General features: G+C 49.5%; 1 protein-coding gene across 3 annotated transcripts in view; it reads left to right on the top strand.

Annotated features, from left to right (window-relative positions):
• The window catches only part of cdin1 (CDAN1 interacting nuclease 1), a 104171-nt gene extending 82788 nt beyond the window's left edge, over positions 1–21383 (top strand). For all 3 annotated transcript variants that reach the window (XM_064926928.1, XM_064926929.1, XM_064926927.1), the window contains exon 12: positions 20006–21383. In XM_064926928.1, coding sequence (XP_064783000.1) covers positions 20006–20162 — 157 coding nt within the window. In that variant the 3' untranslated portion in view covers positions 20163–21383. The remainder of the gene's footprint in view (positions 1–20005) is intronic.
• The last annotated feature ends 200 nt before the right edge of the window (positions 21384–21583 follow it).

Genomic DNA, 21583 nt, shown 5'->3' with positions numbered 1-21583 from the left:
GTTAAGGAGAGAGGCAGCCCCCATAATAACCCGCTAGGTTAAGGAGAGAGGCAGCCCCCATAATAACCCGCGAGGTTAAGGAGAGAGTCAGCCCCCATAATAACCCGCTAGGTTAAGGAGAGAGGCAGCCCCCATAATAACCCGCTAGGTTAAGGAGAGAGGCATCCCCCATAATAACCCGCGAGGTTAAGGAGAGAGGCAGCCCCCATAATAACCCGCGAGGTTAAGGAGAGAGGCAGCCCCCATAATAACCCGCTAGGTTAAGGAGAGAGGCAGCCCCCATAATAACCCGCTAGGTTAAGGAGAGAGGCAGCCCCCATAATAACCCGCTAGGTTAAGGAGAGAGGCAGCCTCCATAATAACCCGCTAGGTTAAGGAGAGAGGCAGCCCCCATAATAACCCGCTAGGTTAAGGAGAGAGGCATCCCCATAATAACCCGCGAGGTTAAGGAGAGAGGCATCCCCCATAATAACCCAATAGGTTAAGGAGAGAGGCATCCCCCCAAAAATAACCCGCTAGGTTAAGGAGAGAGGCAGCCCCCATAATAACCCGCTAGGTTAAGGAGAGAGGCAGCCCCCATAATAACCCGCTAGGTTAAGGAGAGAGGCAGCCCCCATAATAACCCGCAAGGTTAAGGAGAGAGGCAGCCCCCATAATAACCCGCTAGGTTAAGGAGAGAGGCAGCCCACATAATAACCGGCGAGGTTAAGGAGAGAGGCAGCCCCCATAATAACCCGCTAGGTTAAGGAGAGAGGCAGCCCCCATAATAACCCGCGAGGTTAAGGAGAGATGCAGCCCCCATAATAACCCGCGAGGTTAAGGAGAGAGGCAGCCCCCATAATAACCCGCGAGGTTAAGGAGAGAGGCAGCCCCCATAATAACCCGCTAGGTTAAGGAGAGAGGCAGCCCCCATAATAACCCGCTAGTTTAAGGAGAGAGGCAGCCCCCATAATAACCCGCTAGGTTAAGGAGAGAGGCAGCCCCCATAATAACCCGCTAGGTTAAGGAGAGAGGCATCCCCCATAATAACCCGCGAGGTTAAGGAGAGAGGCATCCCCCATAATAACCCGCTAGGTTAAGGAGAGAGGCATCCCCCCATAATAACCCGCTAGGTTAAGGAGAGAGGCAGCCCCCATAATAACCCGCTAGGTTAAGGAGAGAGGCAGCCCCCATAATAACCCGCTAGGTTAAGGAGAGAGGCAGCCCCCATAATAACCCGCTAGGTTAAGGAGAGAGGCAGCCCCCATAATAACCCGCTAGGTTAAGGAGAGAGGCAGCCCCCATAATAACCCGCTAGGTTAAGGAGAGAGGCAGCCCCCATAATAACCCGCTAGGTTAAGGAGAGAGGCAGCCCCCATAATAACCCTCTAGGTTAAGGAGAGAGGCAGCCCCCATAATAACCCGCTAGGTTAAGGAGAGAGGCAGCCCCCATAATAACCCGCGAGGTTAAGGAGAGAGTCAGCCCCCATAATAACCCGCTAGGTTAAGGAGAGAGGCAGCCCCCATAATAACCCGCTAGGTTAAGGAGAGAGGCATCCCCCATAATAACCCGCGAGGTTAAGGAGAGAGGCAGCCCCCATAATAACCCGCGAGGTTAAGGAGAGAGGCAGCCCCCATAATAACCCGCTAGGTTAAGGAGAGAGGCAGCCCCCATAATAACCCGCTAGGTTAAGGAGAGAGGCAGCCCCCATAATAACCCGCTAGGTTAAGGAGAGAGGCAGCCCCCATAATAACCCGCTAGGTTAAGGAGAGAGGCAGCCCCCATAATAACCCGCTAGGTTAAGGAGAGAGGCAGCCCCCATAATAACCCGCGAGGTTAAGGAGAGAGGCAGCCCCCATAATAACCCGCTAGGTTAAGGAGAGAGGCAGCCCCCATAATAACCCGCTAGGTTAAGGAGAGAGGCAGCCTCCATAATAACCCGCTAGGTTAAGGAGAGAGGCAGCCCCCATAATAACCCGCTAGGTTAAGGAGAGAGGCATCCCCCATAATAACCCGCGAGGTTAAGGAGAGAGGCATCCCCCATAATAACCCAATAGGTTAAGGAGAGAGGCATCCCCCAAAAATAACCCGCTAGGTTAAGGAGAGGCAGCCCCCATAATAACCCGCTAGGTTAAGGAGAGAGGCAGCCCCCATAATAACCCGCTAGGTTAAGGAGAGAGGCAGCCCCCATAATAACCCGCAAGGTTAAGGAGAGATGCAGCCCCCATAATAACCCGCGAGGTTAAGGAGAGAGGCAGCCCCCATAATAACCCGCGAGGTTAAGGAGAGAGGCAGCCCCCATAATAACCCGCTAGGTTAAGGAGAGAGGCAGCCCCCATAATAACCCGCTAGGTTAAGGAGAGAGGCAGCCCCCATAATAACCCGCGAGGTTAAGGAGAGAGGCAGCCCCCATAATAACCCGCTAGGTTAAGGAGAGAGGCAGCCCCCATAATAACCCGCTAGGTTAAGGAGAGAGGCAGCCTCCATAATAACCCGCTAGGTTAAGGAGAGAGGCAGCCCCCATAATAACCCGCTAGGTTAAGGAGAGAGGCATCCCCCATAATAACCCGCGAGGTTAAGGAGAGAGGCATCCCCCATAATAACCCAATAGGTTAAGGAGAGAGGCATCCCCCCAAAAATAACCCGCTAGGTTAAGGAGAGAGGCAGCCCCCATAATAACCCGCTAGGTTAAGGAGAGAGGCAGCCCCCATAATAACCCGCTAGGTTAAGGAGAGAGGCAGCCCCCATAATAACCCGCAAGGTTAAGGAGAGATGCAGCCCCCATAATAACCCGCGAGGTTAAGGAGAGAGGCAGCCCCCATAATAACCCGCGAGGTTAAGGAGAGAGGCAGCCCCCATAATAACCCGCTAGGTTAAGGAGAGAGGCAGCCCCCATAATAACCCGCTAGTTTAAGGAGAGAGGCAGCCCCCATAATAACCCGCTAGGTTAAGGAGAGAGGCAGCCCCCATAATAACCCGCTAGGTTAAGGAGAGAGGCATCCCCCATAATAACCCGCGAGGTTAAGGAGAGAGGCATCCCCCATAATAACCCGCTAGGTTAAGGAGAGAGGCATCCCCCCATAATAACCCGCTAGGTTAAGGAGAGAGGCAGCCCCCATAATAACCCGCTAGGTTAAGGAGAGAGGCAGCCCCCATAATAACCCGCTAGGTTAAGGAGAGAGGCAGCCCCCATAATAACCCGCTAGGTTAAGGAGAGAGGCAGCCCCATAATAACCCGCTAGGTTAAGGAGAGAGGCAGCCCCCATAATAACCCGCTAGGTTAAGGAGAGAGGCAGCCCCCATAATAACCCGCTAGGTTAAGGAGAGAGGCAGCCCCCATAATAATCCGCTAGGTTAAGGAGAGAGGCAGCCCCCATAATAATCCGCTAGGTTAAGGAGTGAGGCAGCCCCCATAATAACCCTCTAGGTTAAGGAGAGAGGCAGCCCCAATAATAACCCACGAGGTTAAGGAGAGGGCTCCCTGCCTGTGCCATTAAACCCCTACAACTCATCCAGAACGCCGCAGCCCGTCTGGTGTTCAACCTTCCCAAGTTCTCTCACGTCACCCCGCTCCTCCGCTCTCTCCACTGGCTTCCAGTTGAAGCTCGCATCCGCTACAAGACCATGGTGCTTGCCTACGGAGCTGTGAGGGGAACGGCACCGCAGTACCTCCAGGCTCTGATCAGGCCCTACACCCAAGCAAGGGCACTGCGTTCATCCACCTCTGGCCTGCTCGCCTCCCTACCATTGAGGAAGTACAGTTCCCGCTCAGCCCAGTCAAAACTGTTCGCTGCTCTGGCCCCCAATGGTGGAACAAACTCCCTCACGACGCCAGGACAGCGGAGTCAATCACCACCTTCCGGAGACACCTGAAACCCCACCTCTTCAAGGAATACCTAGGATAGGATAAGTAATCCTTCTCACCCCCCCCCTTAATGATTTAGATGCACTATTGTAAAGTGGCTGTTCCACTGGATGTCAGAAGGTGAATTCACCAATTTGTAAGTCGCTCTGGATAAGAGCGTCTGCTAAATGACTTAAATGTAAATGTAAATGTAGAGGCAGCCCCCATAATAACCCCCTAGGTTAAGGAGAGATGCAGCCCCCATAATAACCCGCTAGGTTAAGGAGAGAGGCAGCCCCCATAATAACCCACGAGGTTAAGGAGAGTGGCAGCCCCCATAATAACCCGCTAGGTTAAGGAGAGAGGCAGGCCCCATAATAACCCGCGAGGTTAAGGAGAGAGGCAGCCCCCATAATAACCCGCGAGGTTAAGGAGAGAGGCAGCCCCCATAATAACCCGCAAGGTTAAGGAGAGAGGCAGCCCCCATAATAACCCGCTAGGTTAAGGAGAGAGGCAGCCCACATAATAACCCGCGAGGTTAAGGAGAGAGGCAGCCCCCATAATAACCCACTAGGTTAAGGAGAGAGGCAGCCCACATAATAACCCGCGAGGTTAAGGAGAGAGGCAGCCCCCATAATAACCCGCTAGGTTAAGGAGAGAGGCAGCCCCCATAATAACCCGCGAGGTTAAGGAGAGATGCAGCCCCCATAATAACCCGCAAGGTTAAGGAGAGAGGCAGCCCCCATAATAACCCGCGAGGTTAAGGAGAGAGGCAGCCCCCATAATAACCTGCGAGGTTAAGGAGAGAGGCAGCCCCCATAATAACCCGCTAGGTTAAGGAGAGAGGCAGCCCCCATAATAACCCGCTAGGTTAAGGAGAGAGGCAGCCCCCATAATAACCCGCTAGGTTAAGGAGAGAGGCATCCCCCATAATAACCCGCGAGGTTAAGGAGAGAGGCATCCCCCATAATAACCCGCTAGGTTAAGGAGAGAGGCATCCCCCCATAATAACCCGCTAGGTTAAGGAGAGAGGCAGCCCCCATAATAACCCGCTAGGTTAAGGAGAGAGGCAGCCCCCATAATAACCCGCTAGGTTAAGGAGAGAGGCAGCCCCCATAATAACCCGCTAGGTTAAGGAGAGAGGCAGCCCCCATAATAACCCGCTAGGTTAAGGAGAGAGGCAGCCCCCATAATAACCCGCTAGGTTAAGGAGAGAGGCAGCCCCCATAATAACCCGCTAGGTTAAGGAGAGAGGCAGCCCCCATAATAATCCGCTAGGTTAAGGAGAGAGGCAGCCCCCATAATAACCCGCGAGGTTAAGGAGAGAGGCAGCCCCCATAATAACCCGCGAGGTTAAGGAGAGAGGCAGCCCCCATAATAACCCGCTAGGTTAAGGAGAGAGGCAGCCCCCATAATAACCCGCTAGGTTAAGGAGAGAGGCAGCCCCCATAATAACCCGCTAGGTTAAGGAGAGAGGCAGCCCCCATAATAACCCGCTAGGTTAAGGAGAGAGGCAGCCCCCATAATAACCCGCTAGGTTAAGGAGAGAGGCAGCCCCCATAATAACCCGCGAGGTTAAGGAGAGAGGCAGCCCCCATAATAACCCGCTAGGTTAAGGAGAGAGGCAGCCCCCATAATAACCCGCTAGGTTAAGGAGAGAGGCAGCCTCCATAATAACCCGCTAGGTTAAGGAGAGAGGCAGCCCCCATAATAACCCGCTAGGTTAAGGAGAGAGGCATCCCCCATAATAACCCGCGAGGTTAAGGAGAGAGGCATCCCCATAATAACCCAATAGGTTAAGGAGAGAGGCATCCCCCAAAAATAACCCGCTAGGTTAAGGAGAGAGGCAGCCCCCATAATAACCCGCTAGGTTAAGGAGAGAGGCAGCCCCCATAATAACCCGCTAGGTTAAGGAGAGAGGCAGCCCCCATAATAACCCGCAAGGTTAAGGAGAGATGCAGCCCCCATAATAACCCGCGAGGTTAAGGAGAGAGGCAGCCCCCATAATAACCCGCGAGGTTAAGGAGAGAGGCAGCCCCCATAATAACCCGCTAGGTTAAGGAGAGAGGCAGCCCCCATAATAACCCGCTAGTTTAAGGAGAGAGGCAGCCCCCATAATAACCCGCTAGGTTAAGGAGAGAGGCAGCCCCCATAATAACCCGCTAGGTTAAGGAGAGAGGCATCCCCCATAATAACCCGCGAGGTTAAGGAGAGAGGCATCCCCCATAATAACCCGCTAGGTTAAGGAGAGAGGCATCCCCCCATAATAACCCGCTAGGTTAAGGAGAGAGGCAGCCCCCATAATAACCCGCTAGGTTAAGGAGAGAGGCAGCCCCCATAATAACCCGCTAGGTTAAGGAGAGAGGCAGCCCCCATAATAACCCGCTAGGTTAAGGAGAGAGGCAGCCCCCATAATAACCCGCTAGGTTAAGGAGAGAGGCAGCCCCCATAATAACCCGCTAGGTTAAGGAGAGAGGCAGCCCCCATAATAACCCGCTAGGTTAAGGAGAGAGGCAGCCCCCATAATAATCCGCTAGGTTAAGGAGAGAGGCAGCCCCCATAATAATCCGCTAGGTTAAGGAGTGAGGCAGCCCCCATAATAACCCTCTAGGTTAAGGAGAGAGGCAGCCCCAATAATAACCCACGAGGTTAAGGAGAGGGCTCCCTGCCTGTGCCATTAAACCCCTACAACTCATCCAGAACGCCGCAGCCCGTCTGGTGTTCAACCTTCCCAAGTTCTCTCACGTCACCCCGCTCCTCCGCTCTCTCCACTGGCTTCCAGTTGAAGCTCGCATCCGCTACAAGACCATGGTGCTTGCCTACGGAGCTGTGAGGGGAACGGCACCGCAGTACCTCCAGGCTCTGATCAGGCCCTACACCCAAGCAAGGGCACTGCGTTCATCCACCTCTGGCCTGCTCGCCTCCCTACCATTGAGGAAGTACAGTTCCCGCTCAGCCCAGTCAAAACTGTTCGCTGCTCTGGCCCCCAATGGTGGAACAAACTCCCTCACGACGCCAGGACAGCGGAGTCAATCACCACCTTCCGGAGACACCTGAAACCCCACCTCTTCAAGGAATACCTAGGATAGGATAAGTAATCCTTCTCACCCCCCCCTTAATGATTTAGATGCACTATTGTAAAGTGGCTGTTCCACTGGATGTCAGAAGGTGAATTCACCAATTTGTAAGTCGCTCTGGATAAGAGCGTCTGCTAAATGACTTAAATGTAAATGTAAATGTAGAGGCAGCCCCCATAATAACCCCTAGGTTAAGGAGAGATGCAGCCCCCATAATAACCCGCTAGGTTAAGGAGAGAGGCAGCCCCCATAATAACCCACGAGGTTAAGGAGAGTGGCAGCCCCCATAATAACCCGCTAGGTTAAGGAGAGAGGCAGGCCCCATAATAACCCGCGAGGTTAAGGAGAGAGGCAGCCCCCATAATAACCCGCGAGGTTAAGGAGAGAGGCAGCCCCCATAATAACCCGCAAGGTTAAGGAGAGAGGCAGCCCCCATAATAACCCGCTAGGTTAAGGAGAGAGGCAGCCCACATAATAACCCGCGAGGTTAAGGAGAGAGGCAGCCCCCATAATAACCCACTAGGTTAAGGAGAGAGGCAGCCCACATAATAACCCGCGAGGTTAAGGAGAGAGGCAGCCCCCATAATAACCCGCTAGGTTAAGGAGAGAGGCAGCCCCCATAATAACCCGCGAGGTTAAGGAGAGATGCAGCCCCCATAATAACCCGCAAGGTTAAGGAGAGAGGCAGCCCCCATAATAACCCGCGAGGTTAAGGAGAGAGGCAGCCCCCATAATAACCTGCGAGGTTAAGGAGAGAGGCAGCCCCCATAATAACCCGCTAGGTTAAGGAGAGAGGCAGCCCCCATAATAACCCGCTAGGTTAAGGAGAGAGGCAGCCCCCATAATAACCCGCTAGGTTAAGGAGAGAGGCATCCCCCATAATAACCCGCGAGGTTAAGGAGAGAGGCATCCCCCATAATAACCCGCTAGGTTAAGGAGAGAGGCATCCCCCCATAATAACCCGCTAGGTTAAGGAGAGAGGCAGCCCCCATAATAACCCGCTAGGTTAAGGAGAGAGGCAGCCCCCATAATAACCCGCTAGGTTAAGGAGAGAGGCAGCCCCCATAATAACCCGCTAGGTTAAGGAGAGAGGCAGCCCCCATAATAACCCGCGAGGTTAAGGAGAGAGGCAGCCCCCATAATAACCCGCAAGGTTAAGGAGAGAGGCAGCCCCCATAATAACCCGCTAGGTTAAGGAGAGAGGCAGCCCACATAATAACCCGCGAGGTTAAGGAGAGAGGCAGCCCCCATAATAACCCACTAGGTTAAGGAGAGAGGCAGCCCACATAATAACCCGCGAGGTTAAGGAGAGAGGCAGCCCCCATAATAACCCGCTAGGTTAAGGAGAGAGGCAGCCCCCATAATAACCCGCGAGGTTAAGGAGAGATGCAGCCCCCATAATAACCCGCAAGGTTAAGGAGAGAGGCAGCCCCCATAATAACCGCGAGGTTAAGGAGAGAGGCAGCCCCCATAATAACCTGCGAGGTTAAGGAGAGAGGCAGCCCCCATAATAACCCGCTAGGTTAAGGAGAGAGGCAGCCCCCATAATAACCCGCTAGGTTAAGGAGAGAGGCAGCCCCATAATAACCCGCTAGGTTAAGGAGAGAGGCATCCCCCATAATAACCCGCGAGGTTAAGGAGAGAGGCATCCCCCATAATAACCCGCTAGGTTAAGGAGAGAGGCATCCCCATAATAACCCGCTAGGTTAAGGAGAGAGGCAGCCCCCATAATAACCCGCTAGGTTAAGGAGAGAGGCAGCCCCCATAATAACCCGCTAGGTTAAGGAGAGAGGCAGCCCCCATAATAACCCGCTAGGTTAAGGAGAGAGGCAGCCCCCATAATAACCCGCTAGGTTAAGGAGAGAGGCAGCCCCCATAATAACCCGCTAGGTTAAGGAGAGAGGCAGCCCCCATAATAACCCGCTAGGTTAAGGAGAGAGGCAGCCCCCATAATAACCCGGAGAGAGGTTAAGGAGAGAGGCATCCCCCATAATAACCCGCTAGGTTAAGGAGAGAGGCATCCCCATAATAACCCGCTAGGTTAAGGAGAGAGGCAGCCCCCATAATAACCCGCTAGGTTAAGGAGAGAGGCAGCCCCCATAATAACCCGCTAGGTTAAGGAGAGAGGCAGCCCCCATAATAACCCGCTAGGTTAAGGAGAGAGGCAGCCCCCATAATAACCCGCTAGGTTAAGGAGAGAGGCAGCCCCCATAATAACCCGCTAGGTTAAGGAGAGAGGCAGCCCCCATAATAACCCGCTAGGTTAAGGAGAGAGGCAGCCCCCATAATAACCCGCTAGGTTAAGGAGAGAGGCAGCCCCCATAATAACCCGCTAGGTTAAGGAGAGAGGCAGCCCCCATAATAACCCGCGAGGTTAAGGAGAGAGGCAGCCCCCATAATAACCCGCTAGGTTAAGGAGAGAGGCAGCCCCCATAATAACCCGCTAGGTTAAGGAGAGAGGCAGCCTCCATAATAACCCGCTAGGTTAAGGAGAGAGGCAGCCCCCATAATAACCCGCTAGGTTAAGGAGAGAGGCATCCCCCATAATAACCCGCGAGGTTAAGGAGAGAGGCATCCCCCATAATAACCCAATAGGTTAAGGAGAGAGGCATCCCCCAAAAATAACCCGCTAGGTTAAGGAGAGAGGCAGCCCCCATAATAACCCGCTAGGTTAAGGAGAGAGGCAGCCCCCATAATAACCCGCTAGGTTAAGGAGAGAGGCAGCCCCCATAATAACCCGCAAGGTTAAGGAGAGATGCAGCCCCCATAATAACCCGCGAGGTTAAGGAGAGAGGCAGCCCCCATAATAACCCGCGAGGTTAAGGAGAGAGGCAGCCCCCATAATAACCCGCTAGGTTAAGGAGAGAGGCAGCCCCCATAATAACCCGCTAGTTTAAGGAGAGAGGCAGCCCCCATAATAACCCGCTAGGTTAAGGAGAGAGGCAGCCCCCATAATAACCCGCTAGGTTAAGGAGAGAGGCATCCCCCATAATAACCCGCGAGGTTAAGGAGAGAGGCATCCCCCATAATAACCCGCTAGGTTAAGGAGAGAGGCATCCCCCATAATAACCCGCTAGGTTAAGGAGAGAGGCAGCCCCCATAATAACCCGCTAGGTTAAGGAGAGAGGCAGCCCCCATAATAACCCGCTAGGTTAAGGAGAGAGGCAGCCCCCATAATAACCCGCTAGGTTAAGGAGAGAGGCAGCCCCCATAATAACCCGCTAGGTTAAGGAGAGAGGCAGCCCCCATAATAACCCGCTAGGTTAAGGAGAGAGGCAGCCCCCATAATAACCCGCTAGGTTAAGGAGAGAGGCAGCCCCCATAATAATCCGCTAGGTTAAGGAGAGAGGCAGCCCCCATAATAATCCGCTAGGTTAAGGAGTGAGGCAGCCCCCATAATAACCCTCTAGGTTAAGGAGAGAGGCAGCCCCAATAATAACCCACGAGGTTAAGGAGAGGGCTCCCTGCCTGTGCCATTAAACCCCTACAACTCATCCAGAACGCCGCAGCCCGTCTGGTGTTCAACCTTCCCAAGTTCTCTCACGTCACCCCGCTCCTCCGCTCTCTCCACTGGCTTCCAGTTGAAGCTCGCATCCGCTACAAGACCATGGTGCTTGCCTACGGAGCTGTGAGGGGAACGGCACCGCAGTACCTCCAGGCTCTGATCAGGCCCTACACCCAAGCAAGGGCACTGCGTTCATCCACCTCTGGCCTGCTCGCCTCCCTACCATTGAGGAAGTACAGTTCCCGCTCAGCCCAGTCAAAACTGTTCGCTGCTCTGGCCCCCAATGGTGGAACAAACTCCCTCACGACGCCAGGACAGCGGAGTCAATCACCACCTTCCGGAGACACCTGAAACCCCACCTCTTCAAGGAATACCTAGGATAGGATAAGTAATCCTTCTCACCCCCCCCCTTAATGATTTAGATGCACTATTGTAAAGTGGCTGTTCCACTGGATGTCAGAAGGTGAATTCACCAATTTGTAAGTCGCTCTGGATAAGAGCGTCTGCTAAATGACTTAAATGTAAATGTAAATGTAGAGGCAGCCCCCATAATAACCCCTAGGTTAAGGAGAGATGCAGCCCCCATAATAACCCGCTAGGTTAAGGAGAGAGGCAGCCCCCATAATAACCCACGAGGTTAAGGAGAGTGGCAGCCCCCATAATAACCCGCTAGGTTAAGGAGAGAGGCAGGCCCCATAATAACCCGCGAGGTTAAGGAGAGAGGCAGCCCCCATAATAACCCGCGAGGTTAAGGAGAGAGGCAGCCCCCATAATAACCCGCAAGGTTAAGGAGAGAGGCAGCCCCCATAATAACCCGCTAGGTTAAGGAGAGAGGCAGCCCACATAATAACCCGCGAGGTTAAGGAGAGAGGCAGCCCCCATAATAACCCACTAGGTTAAGGAGAGAGGCAGCCCACATAATAACCCGCGAGGTTAAGGAGAGAGGCAGCCCCCATAATAACCCGCTAGGTTAAGGAGAGAGGCAGCCCCCATAATAACCCGCGAGGTTAAGGAGAGATGCAGCCCCCATAATAACCCGCAAGGTTAAGGAGAGAGGCAGCCCCCATAATAACCCGCGAGGTTAAGGAGAGAGGCAGCCCCCATAATAACCTGCGAGGTTAAGGAGAGAGGCAGCCCCCATAATAACCCGCTAGGTTAAGGAGAGAGGCAGCCCCCATAATAACCCGCTAGGTTAAGGAGAGAGGCAGCCCCCATAATAACCCGCTAGGTTAAGGAGAGAGGCATCCCCCATAATAACCCGCGAGGTTAAGGAGAGAGGCATCCCCCATAATAACCCGCTAGGTTAAGGAGAGAGGCATCCCCCCATAATAACCCGCTAGGTTAAGGAGAGAGGCAGCCCCCATAATAACCCGCTAGGTTAAGGAGAGAGGCAGCCCCCATAATAACCCGCTAGGTTAAGGAGAGAGGCAGCCCCCATAATAACCCGCTAGGTTAAGGAGAGAGGCAGCCCCCATAATAACCCGCTAGGTTAAGGAGAGAGGCAGCCCCCATAATAACCCGCTAGGTTAAGGAGAGAGGCAGCCCCCATAATAACCCGCTAGGTTAAGGAGAGAGGCAGCCCCCATAATAATCCGCTAGGTTAAGGAGAGAGGCAGCCCCCATAATAACCCGCGAGGTTAAGGAGAGAGGCAGCCCCCATAATAACCCGCGAGGTTAAGGAGAGAGGCAGCCCCCATAATAACCCGTTAGGTTAAGTAGAGAGGCAGCCCCCATACTAACCCGCTAGGTTAAGGAGAGAGGCAGCCCCCATAATAACCCGCTAGGTTAAGTAGAGAGGCAGCCCCCATAATAACCCGCTAGGTTAAGTAGAGAGGCAGCCCCCATACTAACCCGCTAGGTTAAGGAGAGAGGCAGCCCCCATAATAACCCGTTAGGTTAAGTAGAGAGGCAGCCCCCATACTAACCCGTTAGGTTAAGTAGAGAGGCAGCCCCCATAATAACCCGCTAGGTTAAGGAGAGAGGCAGCCCCCATAATAACCCGCTAGGTTAAGGAGAGAGGCAGCCCCCATAATAACCCGCTAGGTTAAGGAGAGAGGCAGCCCCCATAATAACCCGCTAGGTTAAGGAGAGAGGCAGCCCCCATAATAATCCGCTAGGTTAAGGAGAGAGGCAGCCCCCATAATAATCCGCGAGGTTAAGGAGAGATGCAGCCCCCATAATAACCCGCGAGGTTAAGGAGAGAGGCAGCCCCATAATAACCCGCGAGGTTAAGGAGAGAGGCAGCCCCCATAATAACCCGCTAGGTTAAGGAGAGAGGCAGCCCCCATAATAACCCGCTAGGTTAAGGAGAGAGGCAGCCCCCATAATAACCCGCTAGGTTAAGGAGAGAGGCAGCCCCCATAATAACCCGCTAGGTTAAGGAGAGAGGCAGCCCCCATAATAACCCGCTAGGTTAACGAGAGAGGCAGCCCCCATAATAACCCGCTAGGTTAAGGAGAGAGGCAGCCCCCATAATAACCCGCTAGGTTAAGGAGAGAGGCATCCCCCATAATAACCCGCTAGGTTAAGGAGAGAGGCATCCCCCCATAATAACCCGCTAGGTTAAGGAGAGAGGCAGCCCCCATAATAACCCGCTAGGTTAAGGAGAGAGGCAGCCCCCATAATAACCCGCTAGGTTAAGGAGAGAGGCAGCCCCCATAATAACCCGCTAGGTTAAGGAGACAGGCAGCCCCCATAATAACCCGCTAGGTTAAGGAGAGAGGCAGCCCCCATAATAATCCGCTAGGTTAAGGAGTGAGGCAGCCCCCATAATAACCCTCTAGGTTAAGGAGAGAGGCAGCCCCTATAATAACCCGCGAGGTTAAGGAGAGAGGCAGCCCCAATAATAACCCACGAGGTTAAGGAGAGGGCTCCCTGCCTGTGCCATTAAACCCCTACAACTCATCCAGAACGCCGCAGCCCGTCTGGTGTTCAACCTTCCCAAGTTCTCTCACGTCACCCCGCTCCTCCGCTCTCTCCACTGGCTTCCAGTTGAAGCTCGCATCCGCTACAAGACCATGGTGCTTGCCTACGGAGCTGTGAGGGGAACGGCACCGCAGTACCTCCAGGCTCTGATCAGGCCCTACACCCAAGCAAGGGCACTGCGTTCATCCACCTCTGGCCTGCTCGCCTCCCTACCATTGAGGAAGTACAGTTCCCGCTCAGCCCAGTCAAAACTGTTCGCTGCTCTGGCCCCCAATGGTGGAACAAACTCCCTCACGACGCCAGGACAGCGGAGTCAATCACCACCTTCCGGAGACACCTGAAACCCCACCTCTTCAAGGAATACCTAGGATAGGATAAGTAATCCTTCTCACCCCCCTTAATGATTTAGATGCACTATTGTAAAGTGGCTGTTCCACTGGATGTCAGAAGGTGAATTCACCAATTTGTAAGTCGCTCTGGATAAGAGCGTCTGCTAAATGACTTAAATGTAAATGTAAATGTAGAGGCAGCCCCCATAATAACCCCCTAGGTTAAGGAGAGATGCAGCCCCCATAATAACCCGCTAGGTTAAGGAGAGAGGCAGCCCCCATAATAACCCGCGAGGTTAAGGAGAGAGGCAGCCCCCATAATAACCCGCTAGGTTAAGGAGAGAGGCAGCCCCCATAATAACCCGCTAGGTTAAGGAGAGAGGCAGCCCCCATAATAACCCGCTAGGTTAAGGAGAGAGGCAGCCCCCATAATAACCCGCTAGGTTAAGGAGAGAGGCAGCCCCCATAATAACCCGCTAGGTTAAGGAGAGAGGCAGCCCCCATAATAACCCGCAAGGTTAAGGAGAGAGGCAGCCCCCATAATAACCCGCTAGGTTAAGGAGAGAGGCAGCCCCCATAATAACCCGTTAGGTTAAGTAGAGAGGCAGCCCCCATACTAAGCCGCAATTACAGAAACTGGAGCCTCGAATCGGTTTACAATTCATTACCATACTCCTTTAGATGAGGTTTATAATTCATTACCATACTCCTTTAGAGGAGGTTTATAATTCATTACCATGCTCCTTTAGAGGAGGTTTATAATTCATTACCATGCTCCTTTAGAGGAGGTTTATAATTCATTACCATGCTCCTTTAGAGGAGGTTTATAATTCATTACCATGCTCCTTTAGAGGAGGCTTATAATTCATTACCATGCTCCTTTAGAGGAGGTTTATAATTCATTACCATGCTCCTTTAGAGGAGGCTTATAATTCATTACCATGCTCCATTAGAGGAGGTTTATAATTCATTACCATGCTCCTTTAGAGGAGGTTTATAATTCATTACCATGCTCCTTTAGAGGAGGTTTATAATTCATTACCATACTCCTTTAGATGAGGTTTATAATTCATTACCATGCTCCTTTAGCGGAGGTTTATAATTCATTACCATGCTCCTTTAGAGGAGGTGTATAATTCATTACCATACTCCTTTAGAGGAGGTTTATAATTCATTACCATGCTCCTTTAGAGGAGGTTTATAATTCATTACCATACTCCTTTAGAGGAGGTTTATAATTCATTACCATGCTCCTTTAGAGGAGGTTTATAATTCATTACCATACTCCTTTAGAGGAGGTTTATAATTCATTACCATGCTCCTTTAGGGTAGGTTTATAATTCATTACCATACTCCTTTAGAGGAGGTTTATAATTCATTACCATACTCCTTTAGAGGAGGTTTATAATTCATTACCATGCTCCTTTAGATGAGGTTTATAATTCATTACCATACTCCTTTAGAGGAGGCTTATAATTCATTACCATGCTCCTGTAGAGGAGGTTTATAATTCATTACCATACTCCTTTAGAGGAGGTTTATAATTCATTTCCATGCTCCTTTAGAGGAGGTTTATAATTCATTACCATACTCCTTTAGAGGAGGTTTATAATTCATTACCATGCTCCTTTAGAGGAGGCTTATAATTCATTACCATACTCCTTTAGAGGAGGTTTATAATTCATTACCATGCTCCTTTAGAGGAGGTTTATAATTCATTACCATGCTCCTTTAGAGGAGGTTTATAATTCATTACCATACTCCTTTAGAGGAGGTTTATAATTCATTACCATGCTCCTTTAGAGGAGGTTTATAATTCATTACCATGCTCCTTTAGAGGAGGTTTATAATTCATTACCATACTCCTTTAGAGGAGGTTTATAATTCATTACCATGCTCCATTAGAGGAGGTTTATAATTCATTACCATGCTCCTTTAGAGGAGGTTTATAATTCATTACCATGCTCCTTTAGAGGAGGTTTATAATTCATTACCATGCTCCTTTAGAGGAGGTTTATAATTCATTACCATACTCCTTTAGAGGAGGTTTATAATTCATTACCATGCTCCATTAGAGGAGGTTTATAATTCATTACCATGCTCCTTTAGAGGAGGTTTATAATTCATTACCATGCTCCTTTAGAGGAGGTTTATAATTCATTACCATACTCCTTTAGATGAGGTTTATAATTCATTACCATGCTCCTTTAGAGGAGGTTTATAATTCATTACCATGCTCCTTTAGAGGAGGTTTATAATTCATTACCATGCTCCTTTAGAGGAGGTTTATAATTCATTACCATGCTCCTTTAGAGGAGGTTTATAATTCATTACCATGCTCCTTTAGAGGAGGTTTATAATTCATTACCATGCTCCTTTAGAGGAGGCTTATAATTCATTACCATGCTCCTTTAGAGGAGGTTTATAATTCATTACCATGCTCCTTTAGAGGAGGCTTATAATTCATTACCATGCTCCATTAGAGGAGGTTTATAATTCATTACCATGCTCCTTTAGAGGAGGTTTATAATTCATTACCATGCTCCTTTAGAGGAGGTTTATAATTCATTACCATACTCCTTTAGATGAGGTTTATAATTCATTACCATGCTCCTTTAGCGGAGGTTTATAATTCATTACCATGCTCCTTTAGAGGAGGTGTATAATTCATTACCATACTCCTTTAGAGGAGGTTTATAATTCATTACCATGCTCCTTTAGAGGAGGTTTATAATTCATTACCATACTCCTTTAGAGGAGGTTTATAATTCATTACCATGCTCCTTTAGGGTTGGTTTATAATTCATTACCATACTCCTTTAGAGGAGGTTTATAATTCATTACCATACTCCTTTAGAGGAGGTTTATAATTCATTACCATGCTCCTTTAGAGGAGGTTTATAATTCATTACCATACTCCTTTAGAGGAGGTTGATAATTCATTACCATGCTCCTTTAGGGTAGGTTTATAATTCATTACCATACTCCTTTAGAGGAGGTTTATAATTCATTACCATACTCCTTTAGAGGAGGTTTATAATTCATTACCATGCTCCGTTAGATGAGGTTTATAATTCATTACCATACTCCTTTAGAGGAGGCTTATAATTCATTACCATGCTCCTGTAGAGGAGGTTTATAATTCATTACCATACTCCTTTAGAGGAGGTTTATAATTCATTTCCATGCTCCTTTAGAGGAGGTTTATAATTCATTACCATACTCCTTTAGAGGAGGTTTATAATTCATTACCATGCTCCTTTAGAGGAGGCTTATAATTCATTACCATACTCCTTTAGAGGAGGTTTATAATTCATTACCATGCTTCTTTAGAGGAGGTTTATAATTCATTACCATGCTCCTTTAGAGGAGGCTTATAATTCATTACCATGCTCCTTTAGATGAGGTTTATAATTCATTACCATACTCCTTTAGAGGAGGTTTATAATTCATTACCATGCTCCTTTAGAGGAGGTTTATAATTCATTACCATGCTCCTTTAGAGGAGGCTTATAATTCATTACCATGCTCCTTTAGAGGAGGTTTATAAATTGAGTCTTGTAAGAGTTTCTGTTTCTTTTTGACTTTGTCCAATGAAAATTCCTGGGCCCCATCATTTGTGGTCTCCAACCGTACTTACTTAACCTCGACCCCATGTTACGACCCTTGACCCTTTGCTTACCTCACCACCTATCCTCCGTCAGCACCAGTATTATTGTTCTAGAGCTAGGCCTTGCTCTGGGATATTACTTTAACTGCCTCCACTAGTATTGACTCTTATTAATTCAGAGTCTGAGTCAAAACCCATTTTGTTCCCCTGTGCTTATAATTTAGCTTGTTTCAATTTGTGCCTGGCCTCCCCTGACAAACCATGGCTGTGATGTATCGTACATCGCTGTATGCGTTATCTGTTGACGTACAGTTTTAACCTTTTCAGAAGGTTGCCTCTCCCCTCTCTATGAACCGTTCCCCCCCTCTCCTCTTCTCCCGGCCCCCCTCGCCAAGCGATGAGTACATACAGTACAGGAAAGAGAAGCGTAACCCCTTCTTCAGAGTCATCTAATGTAAATGTTTAGGTTTTGATTCCATAACAATTCCATAAAGAGGGTTGTGGTGCTGCCCGTGCCGTGGCTGGTTGGAATATGAGGGGGAAAGGAGGTCTGAGCCTGCCCTGTGTGGAGTGAATAGGCTCAGCTATGTGTGTGACTTTGCGGTGAACTTGCCGTTTACATCTGTGGGCTTTCTCTGGGGCTGTTAGCTTTGGCCCGTTGGTTTGCTCACAGATACAGGGCCGTAAATCACACACTGTAAAACAGGGAATGCAGGACGGGGGTGCAGGAGTGTACTGCTTTTAGGGGCTGGTACAGGAAGAGGGAGTGTGTAGGCCTACATGTGTGTACATGCTTTATGTGTGTCAGTTGGTTGACCAGGAATACATCTTACATGCATTCCTTGAAAGTGTAAATGTAACTATAGTGTGATGTAAAGGCTGATGTCATGACACCTGACTACCTCTGCAGGTTGTGCAGGGCTTTACGCTGACCTTTTTTACAAGGAGCACGTGTGTGCCTAAGTTGGAAAATGTAGGAGCACGTAAAGAAATTTAGGACCACAATGAAAATGTGAAGTCCAGGTTGCATGGCAGAAATATATTTAGGCGCATGTGCGTGTAAAATGTTCACACTGGAGCGCTCTGTTGTGGTTATTTACATCGCTAAGATGTAGATGCGGCAGGGTAGCCTAGTGGTTAGAGCGTTGGACTAGTAACCGGAAGGTTGTGAGTTCAAACCCCCGAGCTGACAAGGTACAAATCTGTCGTTCTGCCCCTGAACAGGCAGTTAACCCACTGTTCCCAGGCCGTCATTGAAAATAAGAATTTGTTCTTAACTGACTTGCCTGGTTAAATAAAGGTAAAATAAATAAGATGTCTTGTCACACACAGGTCAGAGGTCAACGAGACGATTATTTATAATCACACCTATGCAGTATCACCAAGCACATAACTTACAGTCGCTACTATTCTGAGCATTAGTGTTCCTGTCCTTCTGTGGTGTTGGCTGGGGTTGTTACTTTTAATAGGCTGTGATTTGATGATTGATCGCGGAACCTTCCAAGGTTATGAAGGTTTTATGAACTCTGCCTTTGGGCTGAACTTCCTGGTTCACTCTCTGCAGCCCCTCTGGGCAGCTTCCTGTCTGGCTCTTCAGAGATGTCTTCAGAGACCCCAAAACACCCTTTACTGTCTGAGGATAGAGTGTCAGGAACCAGATTGCCTTACTTCACTGTTCACTCCCAATCTGTTTTTGTGTGCAAAGGGGGCTGCTCTCCCGAACCTGAAAGTTCAACTGTGACATGACTTTATGCATGGCGGCTAGAGTTCAAAGAATAGGTATGATCTGCGCTACACATAGGGGGCCACTGGCAGATCTTTGGGGTGTAATAAATAGCTTGGAAGATGATTTATCACATGTCAGTGAGAAGCAGTGAAATAGCGCAATGCTTCTCCAGCCACACTGCCATTTTAATTGCTTCCGAGCCTTTTCAATGGGGCTCAGGATATGTGATGGGGCCAATAAAACACGACGCTGCGACGAGAGCTAGACAGAAAGAGGTGGGGGGGTGGGGGGGATGTACATTTTGAATATTGTCTGAACTTGACTTTTCCTCGGCTGCTTGGCGAGTCGTCATTATTCGTTGTGCTTTGGAACACCACTGTGTGCCTATGCAAAGTGTCTGTCTGTCTGTCGGCCTGGAGAGTGAAGCATGTGAATGAAACAGCTGGACGCTGCTGGACTAGCTTAGCTAGTTTGCCTCGCTGTCACAGACCGATGCACTGTTTTAGTGGGGCAGTTCACTTAGCCTCTTAGTTGAACTCTCACTGGGCACTGTATAGGAGCCTTCTGATGACAGAGAGGTTTCTGGGGCTGGCTGGGGCTTTGTTGCTACTATGATTATTGCTATTTCAGTGCCATTGTAAGGTGATCCGGTGTGTATATCACTGTGTCAGTGGGATCTTATCGCACCGGCAGCTTTTTGTTTGATTCAGCACAAGTTTCCTGGACAGGGATCAAAGGAGTGCACCTCAAAGAGCTTATCTCCTCTGTATATCTCAATCAATCTCTCTCTCTCTTTCTCTCCTTCTCTCTCGCTCACTCTAATTCACTGTCACTGTCATCCTCCCGAAATCCAAAGTAAACAGCCATAAGCATATGGGATTTGGGTGGGAAACTGTCTGGAAGCTTCTTCAGTATCTCACTATGTTGTCTCTGTTCTGTTGATGAATGCCTTGCTCGACAGTTTGATGACATCAACGTTAATGTCTTTCTGTCTTCTCCCACTCCATAGGTTTGGTCCAGGACTGGTCATCTACTGGCATGGTTTCATTGGTGAGCTGGACAGCCAGAGAGACAGAGGCATACTGCTCAAAGACTGCTTCCCGTCTGACATTGTGACCCTCTGCCACGGGACCAGCCCAGCCACGACTGACTCACTGACTGGCTGACACTGGCCTGAGCAAGGGAGAGGAGAGGGCAGGGGGTGTGGTGGGGTTAAGGAAGGGTATCGCAGAGGTGGATACGTGGATACGGAAGCAATTTAGCTTTCCTGCGGCGCGAGACTACTGGCAAATATCTGCTCTGAACTTTAGATGAACCTCCCTCCATCCCCTCCTCTCCCATTCTCTCTTTGTCAGCCAGCCAGGGACTGGCTCATACCTTGGTGCGAAAACAAGGCTGGGAGTTTGTCCTGGTGCTGGTCAGCCTGTAGCTCCCACCGTGGCCCCGTAGGCCCCTGGAAGAGAACAGGACATGCCCTTATCACACAGTGGGCCCTGGCCCTTGTCACTCGTTCCTCTGCTCTCCATAGGCAGATAAGGGAGGTGGGGTTTGGTGGAAATGGGGGTGAGGGAGGATGTCTATCTACCTTCTACGTCACTCACTGACCTCTGTCACTCTGTAGGGGGCAAACAGATCCCTTCTGATTGGCTTGGGACTTTTCTCTGACCTCTTGCCCTCTGTTATTGAGGATGTTGTATTTGTTATGATATGTCACATTGATAGGAAAACATTGTCCTGGTCAGACAGGTTTATAAATCTAAACATTTGTATCTGTATCTTTTATTTCTGTCTTAACTATTTAGCTATTGACTTATGGACTTTAGGTTCAGTCCTGTTTTGTAATTGAAAACCATATGGAATTCACTCGTCACTGTAATTATTTAAGATGAATGACGAAATGTTATTATCCAAGTTTACGAACAAGCACTCGCACAAAGCACAGTACGATATGTCCTGTGCGAGACACAAGTACAAGTTCACAGATGGTGTTAGAGCCACAGCAGCGTAGCGTAGACTTCTACGTACATACCTGATGTCCATGTGGTCTCCCCAGCAGTCGTCTGTTGCTCATCTTTCCACTCGTAGATAGATCCTTTTATGAGCAGCTCTTAATGGAAGAAACACGGCTTAGCCTGTAGCAGTGGCGTGGGCAGCGTAAAGTCGAATGGGGTTTTTAAAGGCATATACAGTGCTCTCAGAAAGCATTTAAATCCCGTGACTTATTCCACATTTTGTTGTGTTACATCCTGAATGAAACATTGATTCAATGTTGTTGTCTTTTCACCCATCTACACAAAATACCCCTTAATGACAAAGAGAAAAAGTTTTTTTTTTTTTAAGTGTTTGCAAATGTATTAAAAATCAAATAAAGAAATATCTCATTTAAGCTTTCACACCCCTGAGTCAAAACTTTGTAGAAGCACCTTAGGCGGTGATACTGTTAGGATAGGCTACCATTTGTCCCATCGCTCATTTAACTGGACCCAATTCACAGTAGCCTAGTAAATGGATAAGCCATTTCAAGTATTTTGCCCTATCCGGTCCGAAGCGTAGTTTAAAGGTAGAACAGATGGTTCACCTTTTCCAT

The sequence above is a fragment of the Oncorhynchus masou genome, chromosome 21 (assembly GCF_036934945.1).
Source record: "Oncorhynchus masou masou isolate Uvic2021 chromosome 21, UVic_Omas_1.1, whole genome shotgun sequence".
Taxonomy (NCBI): domain Eukaryota; kingdom Metazoa; phylum Chordata; class Actinopteri; order Salmoniformes; family Salmonidae; genus Oncorhynchus; species Oncorhynchus masou.
Note: the sequence above shows the minus strand (reverse complement) of the source record. Positions and strands in the feature narration are given on the sequence as shown.